Raw genomic sequence first — 21928 nt, forward strand, 5'->3', positions numbered from 1 at the left:
CCATCCGTTATTTATTTATATACCCACATTCCTTCTCTCTCTCCTTTTTCTCCCTCTGTCCCTCTCACTATACCCCTTGCCCATCCTCTGGGTTCCCCCCCCCACCTTTTCCTTCTCCCTAGGCCTCCTGTCCCATGATCCTCTCATATCCCCTTTGCCAATCACCTGTCCAGCTCTTGGCTCCATCCCTCCCCCTCCTGTCTTCTCCCGTCATTTCAGATTTCCCCCTCCCCCTCCCACTTTCAAATCTCTTACTAGCTCTTCCTTCAGTTAGTCCTGACGAAGGGTCTCGGCCCGAAACGTCGACTGTACCTCTTCCTAGAGATGCTACCTGGCCTGCTGCATTCACCAGCAACTTTGATGTATGTTGCTAACATTTCGGGCTGAGACCCTTCATCATGAATCTAACCTAAAGTGCAATTAGAAAGAAAGCATGGCAGTGCCTCTATTTCCTTAGGAGTTTGTTGCGATTCTGCACGACATCTAAAACTTTGACAAACTTCTATAGATGTGTAGTGGAGAGTATGACTGGCTGAATCACAGCCTGGTATGGAAACACCAATGTCCTTGAGATAGAAAATCCCACAGAAGGTTGTGGATACTGCCCAGCCCATCACGAGTAAAGCCCTCCCCACCATTGAACACACCTGCACAGAATGTTGTCGCAGGAAAGCAGCATCCATCGACGGGGACCTCCACCACCCAGGCCATGCTCTCTTCTCGCTGCTGCCAACAGGGAGAAGGTACAGGAACCTCAGGGCTCACACCACCAGGTTCAAGAACAGTTGCTACCCCTCAAGCATCAGGCTCTTGAACCAAAGGGGATAATGTCACTCACCTTCACTTGCCCCACCATTAAAACGTTCCTACGACCTATGGACTTACATTCAAGGACTCTTCATCTCATGTTCTCAATATTTGTTGCTTATTTATTCATTATTATTTCTTTCTTTTTGTATTTGGACACTGGTTGTATGTCCAAACTGGTGGGGTTCTTCATTGATACTATTGTGGTTGTTATTGCTATTGTGGATTTATTGAGTATGCCCTCAAGAAAATGAATCTCAGGTTGTATATGGTGACATGCATGTCATATATTTGATAATAAGTTTATTTTGAACTTTGAAGCCACAACACAGGCTTATATACAGACAAAGGATACCCCGTCGAGTCATGAACAAGAGTGAACAATTCTTGCTGTGGTCACAGCAGAGGAGACGAGACTCTGTAAACATTCCCATCCCCAGTGGCCGTAGGGCACTGCAAGAAAATGCAACTGATGAGGCTGAAGTATTGGTGACTCAATTGAGCCTTGCCTTTGTCCCAGGATCGGGGAATCAAATTGGCTGGCAGGTTGACTACTTTTTAAACTGCTTTTATAAGGCGGGAACGTGGCTCTGGGGGTGCCCAGAGATCATTGAAAAAGTGCCATATAAAACGCATGGATGGAAGTTACAATGGACATTTACAAGGTGGAGAAGATAACGGCATCTGTTAATCATAAGTTGGAACAATTTGATTCATACTGGGAAAAATGGTTTAACTACATAACACCTCATAGGCCTGATGAATATGTTGTAAAAAAAAGATCACTCCCTACTTGTACATAGTTCTCTTTGTTCTTTCTTTCCTCTCTTTTCTATAAGTGTATACCTCAGATCAATATTATGTAGAGATTTGTGGCAAATATGACTATATGATATATAGATAGATAGATAGATAGATGTACTTTATTAATCCTGAGGGAAATTGGGTTTCGTTACAACCGCACCAACCAAGAATAGAGCGTAAATATAGCAATACAAAAACCACAAACAATCAAACAACAAAATGCAAACTCTGCCAGATGGAAAATAAGTCCAGGACCAGTCTATTGGCTCAGGGTGTCTGACCCTCCACGGGAGGAGCTGCACATTCGATGGCCACAGGCAGGAACGACCTCCCGCGCCGCCCAGTGTTGTATCTCGGAGGAATGTGGCCGAAGTCCGACAGTAAAAAGTTCAATATCCGGTCTACAAACACGTTCCTCGATCGTAATATGACCCGGATTGCACCATCTGTTGCTAACCAGAACAGTAAGCACCCAACTCCTTTACACTTACCCAATGTATGTACAGTATCTGAAATACATCCTATGGAAATGTTTGATGATAAACTTCAATAGAAAATAAATTACAAACTAAAAAGAAAAAGTGCCATATAAATGCGAATGACTCTTGGTTTCAATGCAGATCGATGAGGTTGAGGCAGGGATGAAACACACTGTAACAAAATGGGCAAGAGGTGTTAAAGCATTGGGACGGACAGTAGGTTTTGATGGACTCCAGATCACGATCTCGGAGAGTTTCACTATTGCTTGCCTGGTGGGTGGTGAGGGGGGATGATGCTTTTGCTGAGGCAGGTCGGGGGGAGAGGAAGGGTTGATGCTTTTGCTGTGGCTTCTGCGTGGGAGGGGGTGCGGGGGGGCTTTGGGGTTCTAATGTTTTCTGTATTTCATTCTTTTTCTTCTGTTTCGTGGATGTCTGGGGAGAGTAAGAATTTCAAGCTGTATACTGCATACATTCTCTGATATTATATTGAACTATTGAACCATTGAGTAGGTTGTGAACTCTGTCTGTTCCTCTTGGGGTTTGAATACACCACTTGGTAAATGAATGAACGAATCCTAACTTCAGTGAAAGAAAAAGCAACAGTCCACGTGGTCAGGTGTAAGAATGGTCTGTCTCTGGAATTGTTGTTCCTTCCCATACCTTTGGGGTGCACCGGGTAGCAACCTTTGCTGTTTCTTGAGCATTTTGTCTGTTTTTTACGAGGCCAAGTTCCTAGCTCGACGCTCAACCCAGCACAAATGGAAAGCATGCACGTAGCCGGCCGGGTTCGAACCCGGGACCACTGGCCTCGAAGTCCGGTGCTGAAGCCACTAGGAGAACAGAAGTTGTGGAAAGAAATGTCATAAATTTTAGTTCAGCAGGAGATTGTGGGCCAAATGGCCTGTTCCTGTTCTGTACAGTTCTACGTTCTAAACACTGGTTCATCTTTCTCTCAGTGCTCTGTGTGCCTTCTCACCGCATACAGTCTGCACTGCTGTCCTGTGAGCATTCCTACAGCACCCAGTCCCATAAGTCACCCTAAAGTACTTCACCAACAAATTAATTCCCCTTTGAAACACGATCGTAAGGATTGCACAGCAAGATCTCAGGGGCAGTGGTGCCCCAATGTCCGATCCATTTTTGGTTGTGGATGAAATATTGAGGAAGCTATTATCGCCTGCCTGCGTTTGACTGGTCTTCCTCTCCCTCTCGCTGGCTGCTGTCAGAGGAAAGTGCAGGAGTCTGGGGTCCACAATGCTAGGACTGATCAGAAAGGCTCTGGACTCATTTTCGGGGGGACTTTGAGGTTCCTGTTGCATGCGTTCTTGGATTCTGGTTACTCTTCTTTTCCCGCTGGTATTCAGCGGATTGATTGGGAGCCATCAATGTGGACGGGGCACCTCGGCAAAGAATTTCCCAGCTTTGGCTAGCGGCACGGCGCAGAACTGAACTGAGCTGACCGCTACTGGTTTGACGTTTGATATTCTGCGTGTTGCTCGCTCGCTTTTTACCGTTTGCACAATTTGTTCTTTTTTTTTTGCGCGTTGTGTGTTCGGTGTTCTCTTGAGCGGGTTCCATGGTGTTTCGTTGTTTGGTGGCTACCTGCAGAAAGACAAATCTCCGAGTTGTATTCTGTATTCATACTTTGATAGTAAATGTACATTGACTTTAACTTTGACTTAAACACAGGATGTAAACAGGTTTGAACAACACCAGGATAACACTGAGGTCAGGTTTTCTGGTTTGTGATAGATCCTTTAAACAAGAGCTTCAATAAGACCCTAAATTCATGGTCACTGGATCAAAAGAGGCCAGAGAACAGCTTGTATTTTCTTTGGGCTATTTACATTGTTGGCCAAAATGACATCTCTTAGGGAGTTCTGGTTAATGTGACTGATGCATATTGTGATATACTGGTGATGTTACAACTAATTGAGCCCACCCGCTTACTGGCCCCATCTTCCACCCTTCCGTCCTTCCTGGTCCCACCCCCACGACCAGGTCCGCCTCTGCTGATAACTGAGTGACTGGTTTCCTCTTCTGCCCACAGAACCACTGGGGCCGAGACCATGACGACACGGGCTCCACACATTCCGGCACTCCCGGGCCCTCGAGCGGAGGGCTGGCGTCGCACAGCGGGGACAACTGCAGTGAGCCAGGTAGCTCGGCGTCCGGCGCTCGCGGTTCCGTCGCCATGCTGTCGGTCGGGCGGCTGTTTGGCCATGAAAATGGTTGACGAAGGGCGGTGATATTCCTCGCGCAAGGCTGGGCTCACTGAAAACCAGACAGTAATCATGCAGGACACAGCAGCCCTTCTCCCGTGACCACCCCCCCCCCCACCGATAACTCAGCACCACTGCAAATTGGACTATGGTTCTCCTTCCAGGATTAAACTCCTCACAACACGCTGGAGGAACTCAGCAGGTCGGGCAGCATCCGTGGAAAAGATCGGTCGACCTTTCTGGCCCGAAACGTCGACCGATCTTTTCCACCGATGCTGCCCGACCTGCTGAGTTCCTCCAGCGTGTTGTGAGTGTTGCTTTGACCGCAGCATCTGTAGACTATTTTGCATTTAGGATTAAACTCCTGATTGCCAACCACTGTCTGTCACTGGACAAGAGACAGGTTCAATGATGTAGTCAACAGTGAGGCTGTCTCAACTAGGTTCTCTGGGGATAGTCTACGGTCAAAACTACACCTCACAATAAGAGCAGGGCCCCTCAACATTACTATAGTGGATACTGTATAGTGGCACGTGGCCAAGTGGTTAGGGCGTTGGACTAGCGATCTGAAGGTCGTGGGTTCAAGCCTCGGCCGAGGCAGCGTGTGTGTCCTTGAGCAAGGCACTTAACCGCACAATGCTCCAGTCCACCCAGCTGAGAATGGGTACCGGCAAAAATGCTGGGGGTTCACCTCGCGATAGACTGACGTCCTATCTTGGGGGGGGGCGGGGGGAGTCTCGTACTCTCAGTTGCTTCACACCACAGAAACCGGCATAAGCACCGGTCACTGGTCTGATGGGCCACAAGGCTCGGGACAGACTTTAATACTGTAGAAAGAGTGCAGAGGAGATTTACGAGGATGTTGCCTGGATTGGGGAGCATGCCTTATGAGAATAGGTTGAGTGAACTTGACCCTTTCTCCTTGGAGTGACGGAGGCTGAGAGGTGACCTGATACAGGCTTATAAGGTGATGAGAGGCATTGATCGTGTGGATAGCCAGAGGCTTTTTCCCAGGGCTGAAATGGCTAGCACGAAGGGGCAGAGTTTTAAGGTGCTTAGAAGTAGGTACAGAGGGGATGTCAGGGGTAAGTTCTTCACACAGAGAGTGGTGAGTGCGTGGAATGCACTGCCAGCGACGGTGGTCGAGGCAGATACAATAGGATCTTTTAAGAGACTCTTTGATAGGTACATGAGGCACAGAAAAATAGAAGGCTGAGCTGTAGGCAGTTTCTAGAGTAGGTTACATGGTTGGCACAACATTGTGGGCCAAAGGGCCTGTAATGTGCCGTAGATTTCTATGATTCTATGATTTTGATCTTTGACCATTGGCAGATTGCACTGGGTCCTAATACTCCCCTGAATTGGTGCGTGATTTATGGAATTCTGCAGAGTAGGAAGCACAAAATAATCAGGATCAACTTTATTATCACTCACATATCAGGTCAACTCAAGTCAAGTTTATTGTTCGTTAACCGTAATATATGTATGCTGCCAAACGAGACATCGTTTCTCCAAACCAAGGTGTAAAGCACAGTGTCACGCATAGCACATAATAATTTAGGAAAGTACGAATTAAATCTACAGATGCATTACACATAAATAAACAAAGTAAAGAGCATAAATTAAGTGTTGTAACGTACAGTACAGATTAACCGGTGACACTTTGAATGCGATGCGGCAGGGAGTTCAGAAGCCTAATGGCCTGAGGGAAGAAGCTGTTTCCCATCCCAACCGTTCTTGTCTTTATGCATCTTTATGTATGTGGCGAACTTTGTGGTTTTGTGCGAGACATTAAAATTTACTCTAACAATAACAAATACAGTACTGTGCAACAGTCTTAGGCACATATGCAGTATATAGCTCGGGTGCCTAAGACTTTTGCCCACTACAGTGGTGATTTTATGTATTTCACTGTACTGCTATCACGCAAAAAAACCCCACAAATTTCATGACATATGTGGGCGATGATAAACCTGATTCTGATCTGGGTCTCTATTGTGGACTGAGAGTGGGAAGGGGGCAGGGAGAGGGGAATTGTGGTTGGGAAAAGGGGAAGGGAGAGGGAGGCACCAGAGAGACATTCTGTAATGATCAAGTAGAGCATTGTTTGGATTCACATGATTTTGTCTAGTGTCTCAGCACGATGTCTCCATTTTCTCCTGGCACTCCTTCCCTGCCACGTGTCCCACACCCCTCCCGTGGCACTCCACCCTCACCATTCCCCACGTCTTTCGCTCCTGCCAGATTTACAAACCCGCTCTCTGCTCCACAATTGACAGAAACGGCACTGTGCAAAGGTCTTAGGTACCCTAAATATACGTACGGTATGTGCCTAAAACTTTTTGCACAGTACTGTATATCATTCAGAAATGTGATGGCGGAGGGGAAGAAGATAGTCCTAAAATGCAGAAGTTGGGTGTTCAGGGCTCCTGTACCTCTTCCCTGATAGTAGTAATGAGAAGAGGACTTGTCTTGGGTAGTTTGAGGCTTGTGCATGTCTACAACTATCTTTAGCGTCTTTCAATGCTGTGCACTGGAGCATCTATACCAGGTCATTCAGCATGCTCTCTGTGGTACATCTAGAGAAGGTTGCTCCTGGCTTTGGTGACCTCCTTCCAAAATTTTCTACCACCTTCCCCCTTCTGTGTTTCTGCAGCTCTCTTTACATCGTTATCCATCTTTATTGCACCCTGTGGTGCTGGTTCCATATCCCACATCTCCACCAGCCCCCTTCCTGTAGGGCAAAGGAGCTTCTCCCGAATTCCTGGCTGGAGCTATTCACCACCTCCAGAATCTGTGTGCCGGTTTGAAAGGGTGGGCATCACCTGATGTCCACGGCTCACTTTCGCTTTAGATAGTTTCCCCTTCCCTCAACCACAGCCCGTACCTTAGTTGTGACCACCGGTTTCAATCTTGCTCTATTTGCGAACACCTCCATATCAAAATCAGGAAATTAGTAACATAGAGTGGCCTAAACTCTTCAAAGTTATTGAATAGCAACTTGCCCCTTCTCCTCACCCGGCTAATATCTCCCCCTGGTGCCCTTCCTCCTTCCCTTTCTCCTACAGTCCTCTCTTCTCTCCTGTCAGATTCCTTCTTCCCCAGCCCTTTGCATTTCCCTCTCACTTGGTTTCACCTGTCACCTTCTAGCTAGTCCTCCTTCCCCTCTCCTCAACCTTTTTATTGTGGTGTCTTCCCCCCTTCCCTCTCAGTCCTGAAGGAGGGTCTCGGCCCAAAACGTCGACCAAATATTCATTTCCATAGATGCTGCCTGAAATCCTCCAGTGCTCTATGTGTGTTGAAAGATATTAAGATTTCCATCTACTCCCTTTCTCCCTCCAAACCATCCCTCCCTCTGCAATTATTCCTTCCTTTCCACCCATCCATCTCTCCCTCTGCATCTGCGCCCTCTCTCCCACCCCATCATTTCTCCCTCTACCCCTCTCCATCTACACTAAATCCTCCAAAAACCTCCTCCTCAATCCCTCTCTGTCCCCCTCTTTCTAACCTGCCCTGTTGCTCCCCAGCAACTTCCCTCTGCCTCCTTCTCTATCCAGCTTCCATCTCCCCGTCCCCACCCACCCTCCGTATAACCCCCTTTCCTGACCCACAGCTGACGCTACAAGTAACACTGCTGAGCCAGGGCAGAGTTTGTTTGGTTATTTACTTATTCTTTGAGGTACCGTGAGGGAGAGGCTCTTCAGGCCGTTTCGAGCCACCCCCACTCAGCTTATCCTGACTTAATCCTAGCCCAATCACGGGACAATTTGCAATGACCAACTAACCTGCCAACTAGTCTGTCCTTGGACAGTGGTAGGAAATCAGAGTGCTCGAAGGAAACCCTCGCTGTCACGGGGAGAACATACAAACTCCTTACAGACAGCGGCAGGAATTGAACCCGGGTCACTGGTACGGTAAAGCGTTGTGCCAACCACTACGCTACCGTGCCTCCCAGAATTAAAGAGCCACCGAGAGGTGCTGCACAGAAACAGGCCCCTTGGCCCATCTAATCCATGCTGAAGCTACTTAAGCAGCTTACTCCCATTGACCTACACCAGGACCATAGCCCTTCATGTAACCATATAACCATATAACAATTACAGCATGGAAACAGGCCGTCTCGGCCCTTCTAGTCCGTGCCGAACTCTTACTCTCACCTAGTCCCACCGACCCGCACTCAGCCCATAACCCTCCATTCCTTTCCTGTCCATATATCTATCCGATTTAACTCTAAACGACAACACCAAACCTGCCTCAACCACTTCTTCTGGAAGCTCATTCCACACAGCTACCACTCTCTGAGTAAAGAAGTTCCCCTTCATGTTACCTTTAAACTATTGCCCTTTAACTCTCAACTCATGTCCTCTTGTTTGAATCTCCCCCATTCTCAATGGAAAAAGCCTATCCACGTCAACTCTATCAATCCCCCTCATAATTTTAAACACCTCCATCAACCTTCTACGCTCCAAAGAATAAAGACCCAACTTGTTCAACCTTTCTCTGTAACTTAGGAGGTGAAACCCAAGCAACATCTTAGTAAACCTCCTCTGTACTCTCTCAATTTTGTTGACATCTTTCCTATAATTCGGTGACCTGAACTGTACACAATACTCCAAATTTGGTCTTACCAATGCCTTATACAATTTCAACATTACATCCCAACTCCTATACTCAATGCTCTGATTTATAAAGGCCAGCATACCAAAAGCTTTCTTCACCACCCTATCCACATGAGATTCCACCTTCAGGGAACTATGCACCATTATTCCCAGATCCCTCTGTTCTATAGCATTCTTCAATGCCCTACCATTTACCATGTATGTCCTATTTTGATTAGTCCTACCTCACACTCATCAGCATTAAACTCCATCTGCCATCTTTCAGCCCACTCTTCTAACTGGCCTAAATCTCTCTGCAAGCTTTGAAAACCTACTTCATTATCCACAACGCCACCTATCTTAGTATCATCTGCATACTTACTAATCCAATTTACCACCCTATCATCCAGATCATTAATATATATGACAAACAACATTGGACCCAGTACAACAACAAAAACGACAGGAATTCTGCAGATGCTGGAAATTCAAGCAACACACATAAAAGTTGCTGGTGAACGCAGCAGGCCAGGCAGCATCTCTAAGAAGAGGTACTGCCTGGCCTGCTGTGTTCACCAGCAACTTTTATGTGTGTTGCTTGGACCCAGTACAGATCCCAGAGGCACACGGCTACACACCCTCCTCCAATCTGACACACAGTTATCCACCACTACTCTCTGGCATCTCCCATCTCCCATGTACCTATCCAAACTTACCTTAAGCGTTGAAATTGAGCTCGTGTACACCACTTGTGCTGGCAGCTCTTTCCACACTCTCACCACATTCTGAGTGAAGAAGTTCCCCCTCATGTTCCCCTTGAACTTCGCACCTTTCACCCTTAAACCCATGACCTCTGGTTGTAGTCCCACCCAGCCTCAGTGGTAAAAACCTGCTTGCATTTACCCTCTCCACAGTTGGACTGGCAGCTTCTATTGCCTCATGTTCCCAGGGTCCGGGAGCCTTTTCTTCTCTACAAATTTACATCACCACTAACCCTCTGTAGTTCATTTAGCATGCAAAATTATCCTGTGTCAGAGGTTGCTTTTGGGTGGGGGTAGGAAAAAAGTGGGGATGGGGGAGCACAGCAAGAGGATAAAGGTTGTACGCAGTCCCCCTCCGTTGACGATTAAATCTCGCCTGGGACTCCAGCGCTTTGAACTTCATCAGGATTCACCTCTTAATCAATGAAGTATTGGTGAAATAATTAAAGACGCAAGACAGGAAAAATCAGCCTCATTTTTAATTTAAAATCCACAGGAGCAGTGATCTCTCACTTACTGGGCAGGTAGAGTGGGATTCCAGGCTCCAGTTAATGAGAGGGAGGGGAGCCCAGAGAGCTTGAAGATTTGTGTATATGCAGCGTTCAGCAAACTGTAGGGAATTGAAAACTGCAATAACAGAGTTATGAATCATCCTGTCTTCTCATCTTCGTCAGAGGTTTATAATGAAATGTGCTTTATTTCTGCACACATTTATCCTTTGCGTGTGTGTGTGTGTGTGTGTATATATACACAAGCATATGTATATCTGAACCTGCTTGTGCACACATCTGAGTGTGTGTGGGTGTGTATTTGCAATCACGAGCACAGCTGCGTGTACGTCCATGAATATATTGCTGTTCCTTTGCGGCACATCGGCATTTCTGCAGTTCCTGTCGCGCTTGACTGTTTTTTTTTTTACGAGGCCGAGCTGCTATAGCTCGATGCTCAGCCCAGCACGGATGGAAAGCGTGCAAGGAGCCAGCCGATTTCGAACTCAACCGCTTGCCTCGAAGTCCGGTGCAGATGCCATTATAACACCGGCCAGCTAGTGTGAAAATGTATATATTTGGATATAATTGTGCTTGCTTGTCTGCCCAGATGCTTATAGAAACATAGAAACACACAGCATAGAAATCTACAGCACATTACAGGCCCTTCGGCCCACAATGTTGTGCCGACCATGTAACCTACTCTAGAAAGTGCCTAGAATTTCCCTACCGCAGAGCCCTCTATTTTCCTAAGCTCCTTATACCTATCCAAGAGTCTCTTAAAAGACCCTATTGTATCCGCGTCCACCACCATCGCTGGCTGTGCATTCCACACACCCACCACCCTCTGTGTGAAAACTGTACCTCTGACATCCCCCATGTACCTACTTCCAAGCACCTTAAAACTATGCCCCCTCATGTCATACGTCCAGGAGTGTGTTCGTGGGCACATGTTTGGGCAAGTGTGTGTGTGTGTGTGTGTGCACGTGCGCGCATGGCATGTATATTTGTGTGGGGGTGTGTGTGTTGCATAACACAAACTATCTTTGCATCAGATGGTCCAGTACACAAGGGTCTAGCTGCAACATGCTTTCTGCTCTCTCTATCACAGACCACATTACGTTGCTCTCATTTGCGGAGGCAATGTTCTGGAAGCTGGTTTCATCTTGTCCATCCCCACCCCCCCCCCGCCAACCCGTCACTGACCCAACACTGCCTCAGACTTCAACATGCTTCATAATTTTCCACCCTCTCCCACCACACAATCCGCCCACACTTCAGATCCAAAATTCCACAGAGCGTGCTGTTTATTCCCAGAGAGGAATCCAGAACAGTTTTATCACATTTTGCCTTCTCCCTGTCTTCCGACGTTCCAGCGGATTTGTTAAAAATATGAACCATGCCAACAGCACAGTCTTAAAAGGGACATGTCACTGATGTAATGTATCTCTTAAAGGGACATGTCACCATGTGATGTATCTCTTAAAGGGACAGAGCATCCATGTGGTGTGCAAAAGTCTTAGTGCGTATATATTTGAAGTACTGGCTGTTGCCCACGCAGTGGGTTCCCCCCTCCAAGTCACTGATGCAGTCCAAGGGAAGGGGAAGCGCCGATACAGCTTGGCACCAGTGTCGTCGCAGAGGTTGCCAGGGTGAAGTTGTAAACAACATCTGGATTTCTTCCTTGGGGTTTACTCCCGAAGCTAACCCTTTGTATTGGGCATGTGGCCAAGTGGTTAAGACGTTCGTCTAGTTGTCTCAAGGTCGCTAGTTCGAGCCTCAGCTGTGGCAGCGTGTTCGTGCCCTTGAGCAAGGCACTTAACCACACATTACTCTAGTCTGTGCGAGGAGTGACGCCCCACACAGACTTCCAATCTGCACCTTGTAAGGCATGAAAATGCCCGACGCAGGCCTCTCATGGTCTGAGTCGATGTTCCTTCCCTTTCCCATGGGTGGGTATGGCCACAAGGCAGCGGAGGTTTAAGATCAGAGTTTTCCTTCTCCTAGGCCAGCTGCCGCCCTAGGCTGATGAGCCCCACCTGCCCGAAACAACAACATACATCTTTGGGACATGTAATGAAACCGTGAGCGTGTGGAGGAAACCCACATGCCCGCGGGGAGAATGTACAAGCTCCTTACAGACTGTGGCGGGAACTGAATCCCGGTCACTTGCGCTGTAAAGTGTGTCACATCTGTGCTCAGTTAAGCGTCACAGCCTCAAGATTAATTACTATCCCTTTTCAGCAGAGATGATAGGTAATGTCATTATCTGGAGCCTGGCAAATTTTCCGAGTTCTCTGAACAAGAGCAGTGAGGTCTCTGTTGCAGAGAAAGATCGGTAGCTACTTGGATGTTAAGGAAATGGAAGACGATGGGATTAGTGCAGGAAAGTGCAACTGAGATAAAACTCCTTACTGAATGGCAGACTGCATCGGAAAGATAAGATTATCTTTATTTGTCACGTGGACATCGAAACCTGCAGTGAAGGGCGCCATTTGCGTCAAACCAAATCAGCGGGGATTGCGCTGGGCAGCCCGCGACGTCGCCACGCTTCCGACGACAATGTAGCGGGGCCACAAATCACTAACCCTAACCGTACGTCTTTGGAATGCGCGAGGAAGCCGGGGTACCCGGAGGAAACACATGTGCTCACAGGGAGAACGTGCAAACTCCTTATAGCCAGCAGTGGAAGTTGAACACCAGTCGGTGAAAGCTGGTGTTGTAGAGTCTCGCACCAATTGCTACTCTACCGTACTGCTGCCTGAGTAGGGTGGTATGGATTTCCTGCTATTTTCTCCTAACAAAAAAGTTCTTTGGTGGTGTTGGAAACCACTGTTCTTTTTTAATAATACTTTTTATAAAATTTATATTTTTTAACAAACTTATGTATTTTTCACGCACTGGCAGAAATTGGTATAGCAGCTAAACTAACAGTTCATCAATTTTCATTGGCTAAGTATTAACATATTTCCCATGTGATGCAATTGTTTTAATTATGTAGCCTCTTAACAAGTTTATTCTCTAAGGAATTTCTCTTATCTTCTGTATAAAAGATAGATTTTTCAGAGGCTTATTTAGTCTCTTGCCTTAGCATTAATTCCCCTCTTAGCATCGTTTCTCCGCTCTTTATTTAGTTTGCTCTGTATTGTTATGTTTGTTTGTACTCTAAATAAAATCTTGAAGTTAAGACTGCTCGATCAGAAATTAAACAGAGATCCAGCAAGAGTCCATATCTTGACTTCAGTTTTGAATATAATCAATAACTGAGTCTCTCATCCCTCTGGAGTGCAAAACTGCAAAGGGATGTGATGTTGAGGCTCTATAAGGCGCTGGTGAGACCTCACTTGAAGTACTGTGGGCAGTTTTGGTCTCCTTATTTAAGAAAGGATGTGCTGACGTTGGAGAGGGTACAGAGAAGATTCACTAGAATGATTCCGGGAATGAGAGGGTTAACATATGAGGAACGTTTGTCCGCTCTTGGACTGTATTCCTTGGAGTTTAGAAGAATGAGGGGAGACCTCATAGAAACATTTCAAATGTTAAAAGGCATGGACAGAGTGGATGTGGCAAAGTTGTTTCCCATGATGGGGGAGTCTAGTACGAGAGGGCATGACTTAAGGATTGAAGGGCGCCCATTCAGAACAGAAATGCGAAGAAATTTTTTTAGCCAGAGGGTGGTGAATCTATGGAATTTGTTGCCACGGGCAGCAGTGGAGACCAAGTCGTTGGGTGTATCTAAGGCAGAGATTGATAGGTATCTGAGTAGCCAGGGCATCAAAGGTTATGGCGAGAAGGTGGGGGAGTGGGACTAAATGGGAGAATGGATCAGCTCATGATAAAATGGCAGAGCATACTCGATGGGCCGAATGGCCGACTTCTACTCCTTTGTCTTATGGTCTTATGGTCTTATGGTTTTCCCCCTCTCAGTGAATTTTCTCCTCTTCAGTGCCCTCATTTGCCACCCCATCAGGTCTTGGACACCATTGGGATCTAAGGGACTTGGGGAAGTGGAGGGATTTAAGGATGAACTTTCAGAAAGGAGTTTGGGAAGTTAGGGAGAGGGGGGATTTACAGGGAGGGTGGGAAAGTGGAAAAGGGAGCAGTGACCCACTGTTGGTGGAACGTCCTCAAATGCCCGTGTCCTAAGCTCTGGAACTACACTTTACATCTCTCCATTTCTGAGACGCTCCCTTGGCCAGGCTTTCTCCCAATGTGGCCCAGGGCCAAACTTGTTGCTCCAAGAAATTGTGCAAACTCCGGTCATCAGAGGAGTGAAACTTGGGTGGGGGGTGGGGTAATGGAGACAGACGTTGCAAAATCCATGTAGAGGTTTGTGAACCCAAGACTCTACGAGCAATGATGCAGCAAGGAAGGCTGGGTGAGGGTGGATTCTGACCCAGGCGAGGACAGAAGGGTTGGGCGCATATTCAGCTGCATTTAGGAACTGGGCCAAAGCAACCTAGCCACGATTACTTTTGTCAGAGAGATTCCAGATTAAGTTAATGAATGACACAAAGCTAGATTGACCTGCACTGAATATGCCTGGACTGGATCAATGACTTGGTGTTTTATATTCTGTGTTTTTCGCTCTTTTTTTCCTGTTTGTTCGATTTTATTTTATTTTTTGCATGTTGGGAGTTCTGTTGTTTACCGTTGAACGGGTTCCATAGTTTTCTTTCTTTGTGTTGTGGCTGTCTGTGGAGAAGACGAAACTCAGGGTTGTGTACTGCACACATACTTCGATAATAAATGAACTTTGAATCTTGGAGTCTTCCCTCCCACTCCAGGATATTTGTGCAGCTCGTCCTCAAAGAGGACACAACCGTTGGAGTCTTGCGTGCCTCAATGACCCAGAGAGCTCTGGTGTCTGGAGTCAGGGCTTTATGCTTTGGCTCTTGGTAGGGTCACCCATGTCAAACAGGTCAAAGGGCAGAGGCCAGACTAAGAGTGGTCCACCGGTCCTCCAGGTTCGGGGGTTCAACCTCAGCTGGTAAAACAAAATTGTTACAGAAAAAGCGATGAAGAATCCTTCTACGTCCGAGTGTGACGGTATTCCTGAGTCTCCACCCAGGATGTGCATGACTGACAGTAGTGAAAACTGAGATTAAGCTACAGGCACAATGAAGGAAGCCCTGAACACCGCCAAAGATGGTGGATCTTGATTGCTGCCCTAAGCATTAGATTATGAGAAGACTCAGTCCTCTTTTAGATTATGAGAGGTGGGTACTCGCGTTAGTGGTGTAACAGGCAGTCACATGTGCAGCTAGTAGACTTGCTGCCTCGTCCGAGGTCAGTGCCATCCTTTGGTGCCGTCTGCATGCGTGGAGTCTGGGTATTCTCCCTGTGAGCGTGTGGGCTTTACCCCGGCTGGTCCAGTTTCCCACCTTGTTGCGGGGGGCGAGTTGGACACTGAAAATTGTCTCTGGTGTCCGAGTGAGGGGGTGGGATCTGGCAGTGGGGGGTTTGATAGGGAAGCGGGAGAGCAAAGTGAAGAGTGGGGTCAGATACCTGACTGTCAACATGGATTCTGCGGGCCAAGGGGAAATACTATGGCACTCTAGAGCATGTTTTTAAGGAGCTGTCTGAAGAGAACCAAGTCATTCCATCCGCCACAAGCAGGACTTCCCGGTGGCCAAACGGCTTAATTCTGAGTTCTCAGTCCATGGCCTCCTCTGCTGCTGCAATGTTGGAGGAGCAACACCTTATATTCCCTCCGGGTGGGCCTGAACATCGATTTTTCAAACTTCTGGTGATTGCCCCACCTCTTCTCCCTCACCATTCCCCATTCCCATTTCCCTCTCTCACTTTATCTCCTTACCTGCCCATCACCTCCCTCTGGTGCTCCTCTCCCTTCCCTTTCTTCCATGCCTTTCCCTCCTCTCCTATCAGATTCCCCCTTCTCCAGTCCTTTTATCTCTTTCACCAATCGACTTCCCAGCTCTTTACTTCACCCCTCCCCCCTCCCAGTTTCACCTACCGCCTTGTACTTCTTCCTCCCCTCCCCCTCCCTTCTTGCTCTGACCTCACCTTTTTCCCCAGTCCTGCCGAAGAGTCTCGGCCCAAAATGTCAACTGTTTTCTCTTTTCCGTAGACGCTGCCCAGCCTGCTGAGTTCCTCCAGCATTTTGTGTGTGTTCTCTTATATTCTGTCAGGGTACCCACAAACCCGATGGTATGAATATTGATTTCTCCTTACAGTGAACAAAATGTCCCCCACCCATCGTCCCCCACTTCCTCTATTCCCCACTCTGAGTTCGACTTCTCGCCTGCCTAATACTTCTCCTTTCTCCTATTGGCCACTCTCTTCTATTAGATTCTTTCTTCTTCACCCTTGACCTTTCCCACACCTCTTGCCTCACCTATCACCTCCGGCTAGCCTCTCCCCCCCACCTCCCCACCATTTAATCCAGGCATCTCGCCCCCCTCCACTCCTCTCTTGGTCCCGAAGAAAGGTTTCGGTCTGAAATGTCAACCGTTTACTCTTTTCCATAGATGCTGCCTGTGTGACACATGGCCAAGTGGTTAGGGCGTTGGACTAGCGATCTGAAGGTCGTGGGTTCAAGCCTCGGCCGAGGCGGCGTGTGTGTCCTTGAGCAAAGCACTTAACCGCACAATGCTCCAGTCTACCCAGCTGAGAATGGGTACCGACAATAATGCTGGGGGTTAACCTCGCGATAGACTGTCATCCTATCCGGTGCTGGGGCAGGCGGGGGGAGTCTCGTACTCTCCGTCACTTCACGCCATGGAAACTGGCATAAGCACCGGCCTGATGGGCCACAAGGCTCGTGACAGACTTCAATCTAATAGATGCTGCTGAGTTCCTGCGGCATTTTGTACGTGTTGCAAGTCATTAGAGCCCTGTTTGTTCTCCGAGTGTCCTGTTTGAGCGTAGGTGGGGTAGGTGAATCACACACTTTCATCAGAGGGCCAATGGTTCCTACACAGCACGGTGGCATAGTGGTTAGCAAAACGGTTTACAGTACGGGCGACCCGGGTTCAATTCCCGCTGCTGACTGTAAGGAGTTTGTACACTCTTGCCGTGATCCTCCCAGAGTCCAAAGATGTACCGATTGGTCATTAGGCTAGGACAATATCGGGGGTTGCTAGAAGGCACAGTTCGAAGGACCAGAAGGACTTATTCTGCACTGTATCTCAATAAATAAAAATAAAATGGGGTTAGTGTGGAAACGCACGTCGGAGAGCCTTGGCTAGCTGCCCTCGTGGGTGGAGATTGACTCTAATCGCCAAACAGAATGCACATCACCTACTAGACAGGAGATGTGGCAAGAGTTAAATTGCAGAGACGATGTGCAAACCAGCCTGGAGCTCAGACCCTAGGAATGGCTGGGGTAGGATGCACGCATTGATCCGTGTCTGTGGGACCATCTGAGTCAGCTACCAACTTTCCAGGATTGGCCTCAGAGTTTCCTGGAATTAAAGATAAATATCTCAGATACCGCTGGGATCAACACCCACTAAAAAAATCATTTATAAAACATTCTGTTAACAAAAGTATGCATGAACAATTTAGGAGCCATTAAAATATTGGCTTCTGGTCAAACGGTGTTTTCTTTTATCGGTTGACCAATTCAAAGTCGTTTTGCTTTCTGATTGGTGAAGGAAGGTTATGCACCAAGGAGATGGACAAGTTGGGTGACCAATGATAGGGGTGTGGGGCTGGTTTGAAGTGATAGGTCATGTGGTGGACGTCTACGAATGTGCCTTGAAGGCAGCAGGTCCAACAGTGTCAATGAACACTCTGGGACAGCTCCCGCACTGAGGTGGAGGTGGACAGACTGACAGGATGATCCTTGACTTGGCAGTAGTTGCAGCAGTTGGCATCAAATCTTCCACAGTTCATGATTCACCACAGCTAGAGGGGAATGTAGCAGAGTTTGACCCAGGGATCTCTGAGAGATGTGACGACACGTATTGTGTGCATTTCACTGCAGGAAGGATGGGGAGGCTTTGAAGAGATTCACTGGGAGGTTACCTAGGCTAGAGAATACCAGCTACAAAGAGAGGCTGGGCAATCTCTGAAGTTTTTCTCTGGAGACTTGAAGGCCAAGGGGAGACCTGATTGAAATACGTAAAATTATGAGACTCAGAGTGCTTCTGGGTTGAAAATGTCAAGTACTAGAGAGCATGGGTTTAAAGTGAGAGGGGGAAGGTCAAATGTGCTTTGCAAGACTTTATTTTTACACAGAGTTGTAGATCGCTGGAACTTGATGCCGGGGAGGTGGTGGATGTAGATATAATAGCAACATCTGAGAGATATTAAAACAGACACAGATGGCTGGTGGCATAGTGGCATCCACACCGGACTTCGAGGCGAATCCGGCCGGCTCCTTGCACTCATTCCATCCGTGCTGGGTTGAGCGTCGAGTTAGCAACCCGGCCTCGTAAAAAAACTAGACAAAAATGCTAAAGAAGCGACGAACTTGCCACCCGATGCGCCACAAGGCATGGAGGGAATAACAAAAGACAGGCACGTGGACAGGTGAGGAGTGGAGGGATATAGAAAAGGTGTGGGCAGATTTAAATTGGCATTGTGTTTGGGGCAAACATCATGGGCAGAGGGCCTTTTCCTGTCGCTGGACTGTTTAGTTGATCCCTGCGGTACATCACTTGTTGCAGAAAAGCTCTCACCCACCCTGTCTATCACCCAGCCAAGTCTGGATCTAGTTTGCCAATCAGCTCAGATCACTTGTGCCTTCATGTTATGGAACATCTAACATGTAGGAGCTTGTCAAAGGCCTTACTGAAGTCCATCTAAGCCATGTCTTGTGCTGCCTTCTTCAATTTTCTTAATTGCCATCTCAAAAGAACTCATTCGGATTCATGAGACATGATCTCCTCTGCACAAACCATGCGGATTCCTCCTCATGAGTCCTTAGACTTCCATCTGAACATAAAACCGGTTCTCAGAACCTTCAGCAACTTCTCTGCCCTGGAGGTGAGGCTCACTGGCCTCCATCTTCCAGGCTTTTCTCTTGCTCTGTTTCAGGTACATTATCACAGACAAAGGTCATGAAATCTATTGTTTGTGACTGCAGCGCCGTACGATACATAAAAATTAACTTTAAGTTCCAACATAGAGTGCGAAGTCTCTCCTTATAACTCAGATCCTCCAATCCTGGCAACATCCTTGTAAATTTTCTCTGTATTCTTTCAACCTCATTTACATCTTTCCTGTAGGGAGGTGGTCAAAACTTCACACAATACTCCAAATTAGACCTCACCTGTGGTGACCAGAACCAACGTTCCCTCTAATTTGTAATGACCAGTGTGCACAAAAATATTGTCCTCCGCAATTTTTGGCCAACAATAGACAATAGACAATAGGTGCAGGAGTAGGCCATTTGACCCTTCGAGCCAGCACCACCATTCACTGTGATCATGGATGATCATCCACAATCAATACCCTTTTCCTGCCTTCTCCCCATATCCCTTCGCTCTGCTATCTTTAAGAGCTCTATCTAACTCTTTCTTGAAAGAATCCAGAGAATTGGCCTCCACTGTCTTCTGAGGCAGAGCATTCCACAGAACCACAACCCTCTGGGTGAAAAAGTTTTTCCTCAACTCCGTTCTAAATTGTCTACCCCTTATTCTTAAACTGTGGCCTCTGGTTCTGGACTCCCCCAACATCGGGAACATGTTTCCTGCTTCTAGCTTGTCCAATCCCTTGATAATCTTATATATTTCAATCAGATCCCCTCTCATCCTTCTAAATTCCAGTGTATACAACCCCAACATGTACGGACTGAATAATTTCCTCAATAAAACCAATATAAGTAAGTCAGTTCTAAAATCTGCAGCCAAATCTTCACAGGCTCCATGTTGTCAACACCGGTCCGCATCAGAAACCGAAAAATGGAAATGTGATTATGTACAGTTGTGAAATATACTTAACATGCCAACGAGGTGGAAGGTGACAAGCTTTCGTGCGCAGTTTAAATTCCTTTTGCGTGCTAGTAACAAAAGATGTGTGTGCGTGCACAGCTTAGTGGGATCATTGGCCAGGCCTGGGCACAGAGCTATAGCTGGAGCTAAACCGGCTAAACCAATGTATAAAGCGGTAGCAAAAGGAGAAGCAGCTGTCGGAACTCAGCGGGCCTGAATGTCTGCACGTGCAGGACTGATGGGCAGTCGGATGAAGTTTACCAAGTCCATCTGTCTTCTCTACAGATAACGTACCCGGTCAGCACGGTGCTTCACAATGGCAGCCGTTCAGTTCCTGCCGCTGCCCCTGAGGAGTTTGCACGTTCTCCCCGTGGCCGCGTGGGTTTCTGTCAGGTGTCTGGTCTCCTTCCACAGTTCAAAGACGTGTGAGCTAGGGTCTCCCATTTTAATTCCACATCCCATTCCCATTCTGACATGTCTGTCCACGGCCTCCTCTACTGTAAAGATGAAGCCACACTCAGGTTGGAGGAACAACACCTTATATTCTGTCTGGGTAGCCTCCAACCTGATGGCATGAACATTGACTTCTCTAACTTCCGCTAATGCCCCACCTCCTCCTCGTACCCCATCCGTTATTTATTTATATACACACATTCTTTTTCTCTCTCTCCTTTTTCTCTCTCTGACTATACCCCTTGCCCATCCTCTGGATTTTTCCCCCCCTCCCCCTTTTCCTTCTCCCTGGGCCTCCTGTCCCATGATCCTCTCATATCCCCTTTGCCAATCACCTGTCCAGCTCTTGGCTCCATCCCTCCCCCTCCTGTCTTCTCCTATCATTTCCGATCTCCCCCTCCCCCTCCCACTTTCAAATCTCTTACTCACTCTTCCTTCAGTTAGTCCTGACGAAGGGTCTCGGCCCGAAACATCGACTGTACCTCTTCCTAGAGATGCTGCCTGGCCTGCTGCGTTCACCAGCAACTTTGATGTGTGTTGCTTGAATTTCCAGCATCTGCAGAATTCCTCGTGTGAGCTAGGGTTAGTTAGTTTTGGGTGTGATATATTGGGGCCCGAAGCATGGCGATACTTGCTGGCTGCCCTAATCACGTCCCCGGACTGTGTTGGTCATTGATGCGTTGTATTGTAAGTTTCAATATACACCTGACAAATAAAGCTTAACATTCGGCCAATATTTTTATTTCATCTTGTATCTCCACCGTCACTACTGTGTGATGTGACGCGGCTGTCAAACTCTTCAGGTAGGCTTGTTGCGAGGGGTTTTGACTGCATTTTTTTACGTCAGTGCCTGGACTTAATTCCTGGTAAATTGCTTTGTTATTGGCCTTCATAAATCAAAGTACTGAGTACAGGAGATGGGGTGTTATGTTGAAGTTGTATAAGATGTTGGTGAGGCCTAATTTGGAGTATCATGTGCAGTTTTGGTCAGCTACCTGCAGAAAGATTAAAGGTTGAAAGAGTACAGAGAAAATTTACAACAATGTTGCCAGGACTGGAGGACCTGAGTTATGTGGAAAGATTAAATAGGTTAGGACTTTATTCGGTAGAAGATTGAGAGGACATATGATAGGGGTATACAAAATGACTAGGGGTATAGATAGGGTTAATGCAAGCAGGCTTTTTTTCACTGAGGTTGGGTAGACCTACAACCAGAGGTCATGGGTTAAGGGTGAAAGGTGAAACGTATAAGGGGAACATTAGGGGAAACTTCTTCACCCAGAGGGTTATGAGAGTGAGGAAGCTCGATTTCAACATTTAAGAGAAGTTTGGATAGGGACGTGGAGAGTAGGCATTGGAAGGGCTAGGGTGCCACTGCAGGTCGTGCCTCTATGAATGGTGCTCCTACCTCTCA

General features: G+C 47.3%; 1 protein-coding gene across 7 annotated transcripts in view; it reads left to right on the forward strand.

Annotated features, from left to right (window-relative positions):
* LOC134352662 (homeobox protein Meis1-like) overlaps positions 1-21928 on the forward strand; it is a 439361-nt gene that overhangs the window by 342660 nt on the left and 74773 nt on the right. For all 7 annotated transcript variants that reach the window (XM_063060012.1, XM_063060007.1, XM_063060013.1 and 4 more), the window contains exon 7: positions 4141-4249. In XM_063060012.1, coding sequence (XP_062916082.1) covers positions 4141-4249 — 109 coding nt within the window. The remainder of the gene's footprint in view (positions 1-4140; positions 4250-21928) is intronic.

Source organism: Mobula hypostoma, chromosome 10 (assembly GCF_963921235.1).
Source record: "Mobula hypostoma chromosome 10, sMobHyp1.1, whole genome shotgun sequence".
Taxonomy (NCBI): Eukaryota; Metazoa; Chordata; class Chondrichthyes; order Myliobatiformes; family Myliobatidae; genus Mobula; species Mobula hypostoma.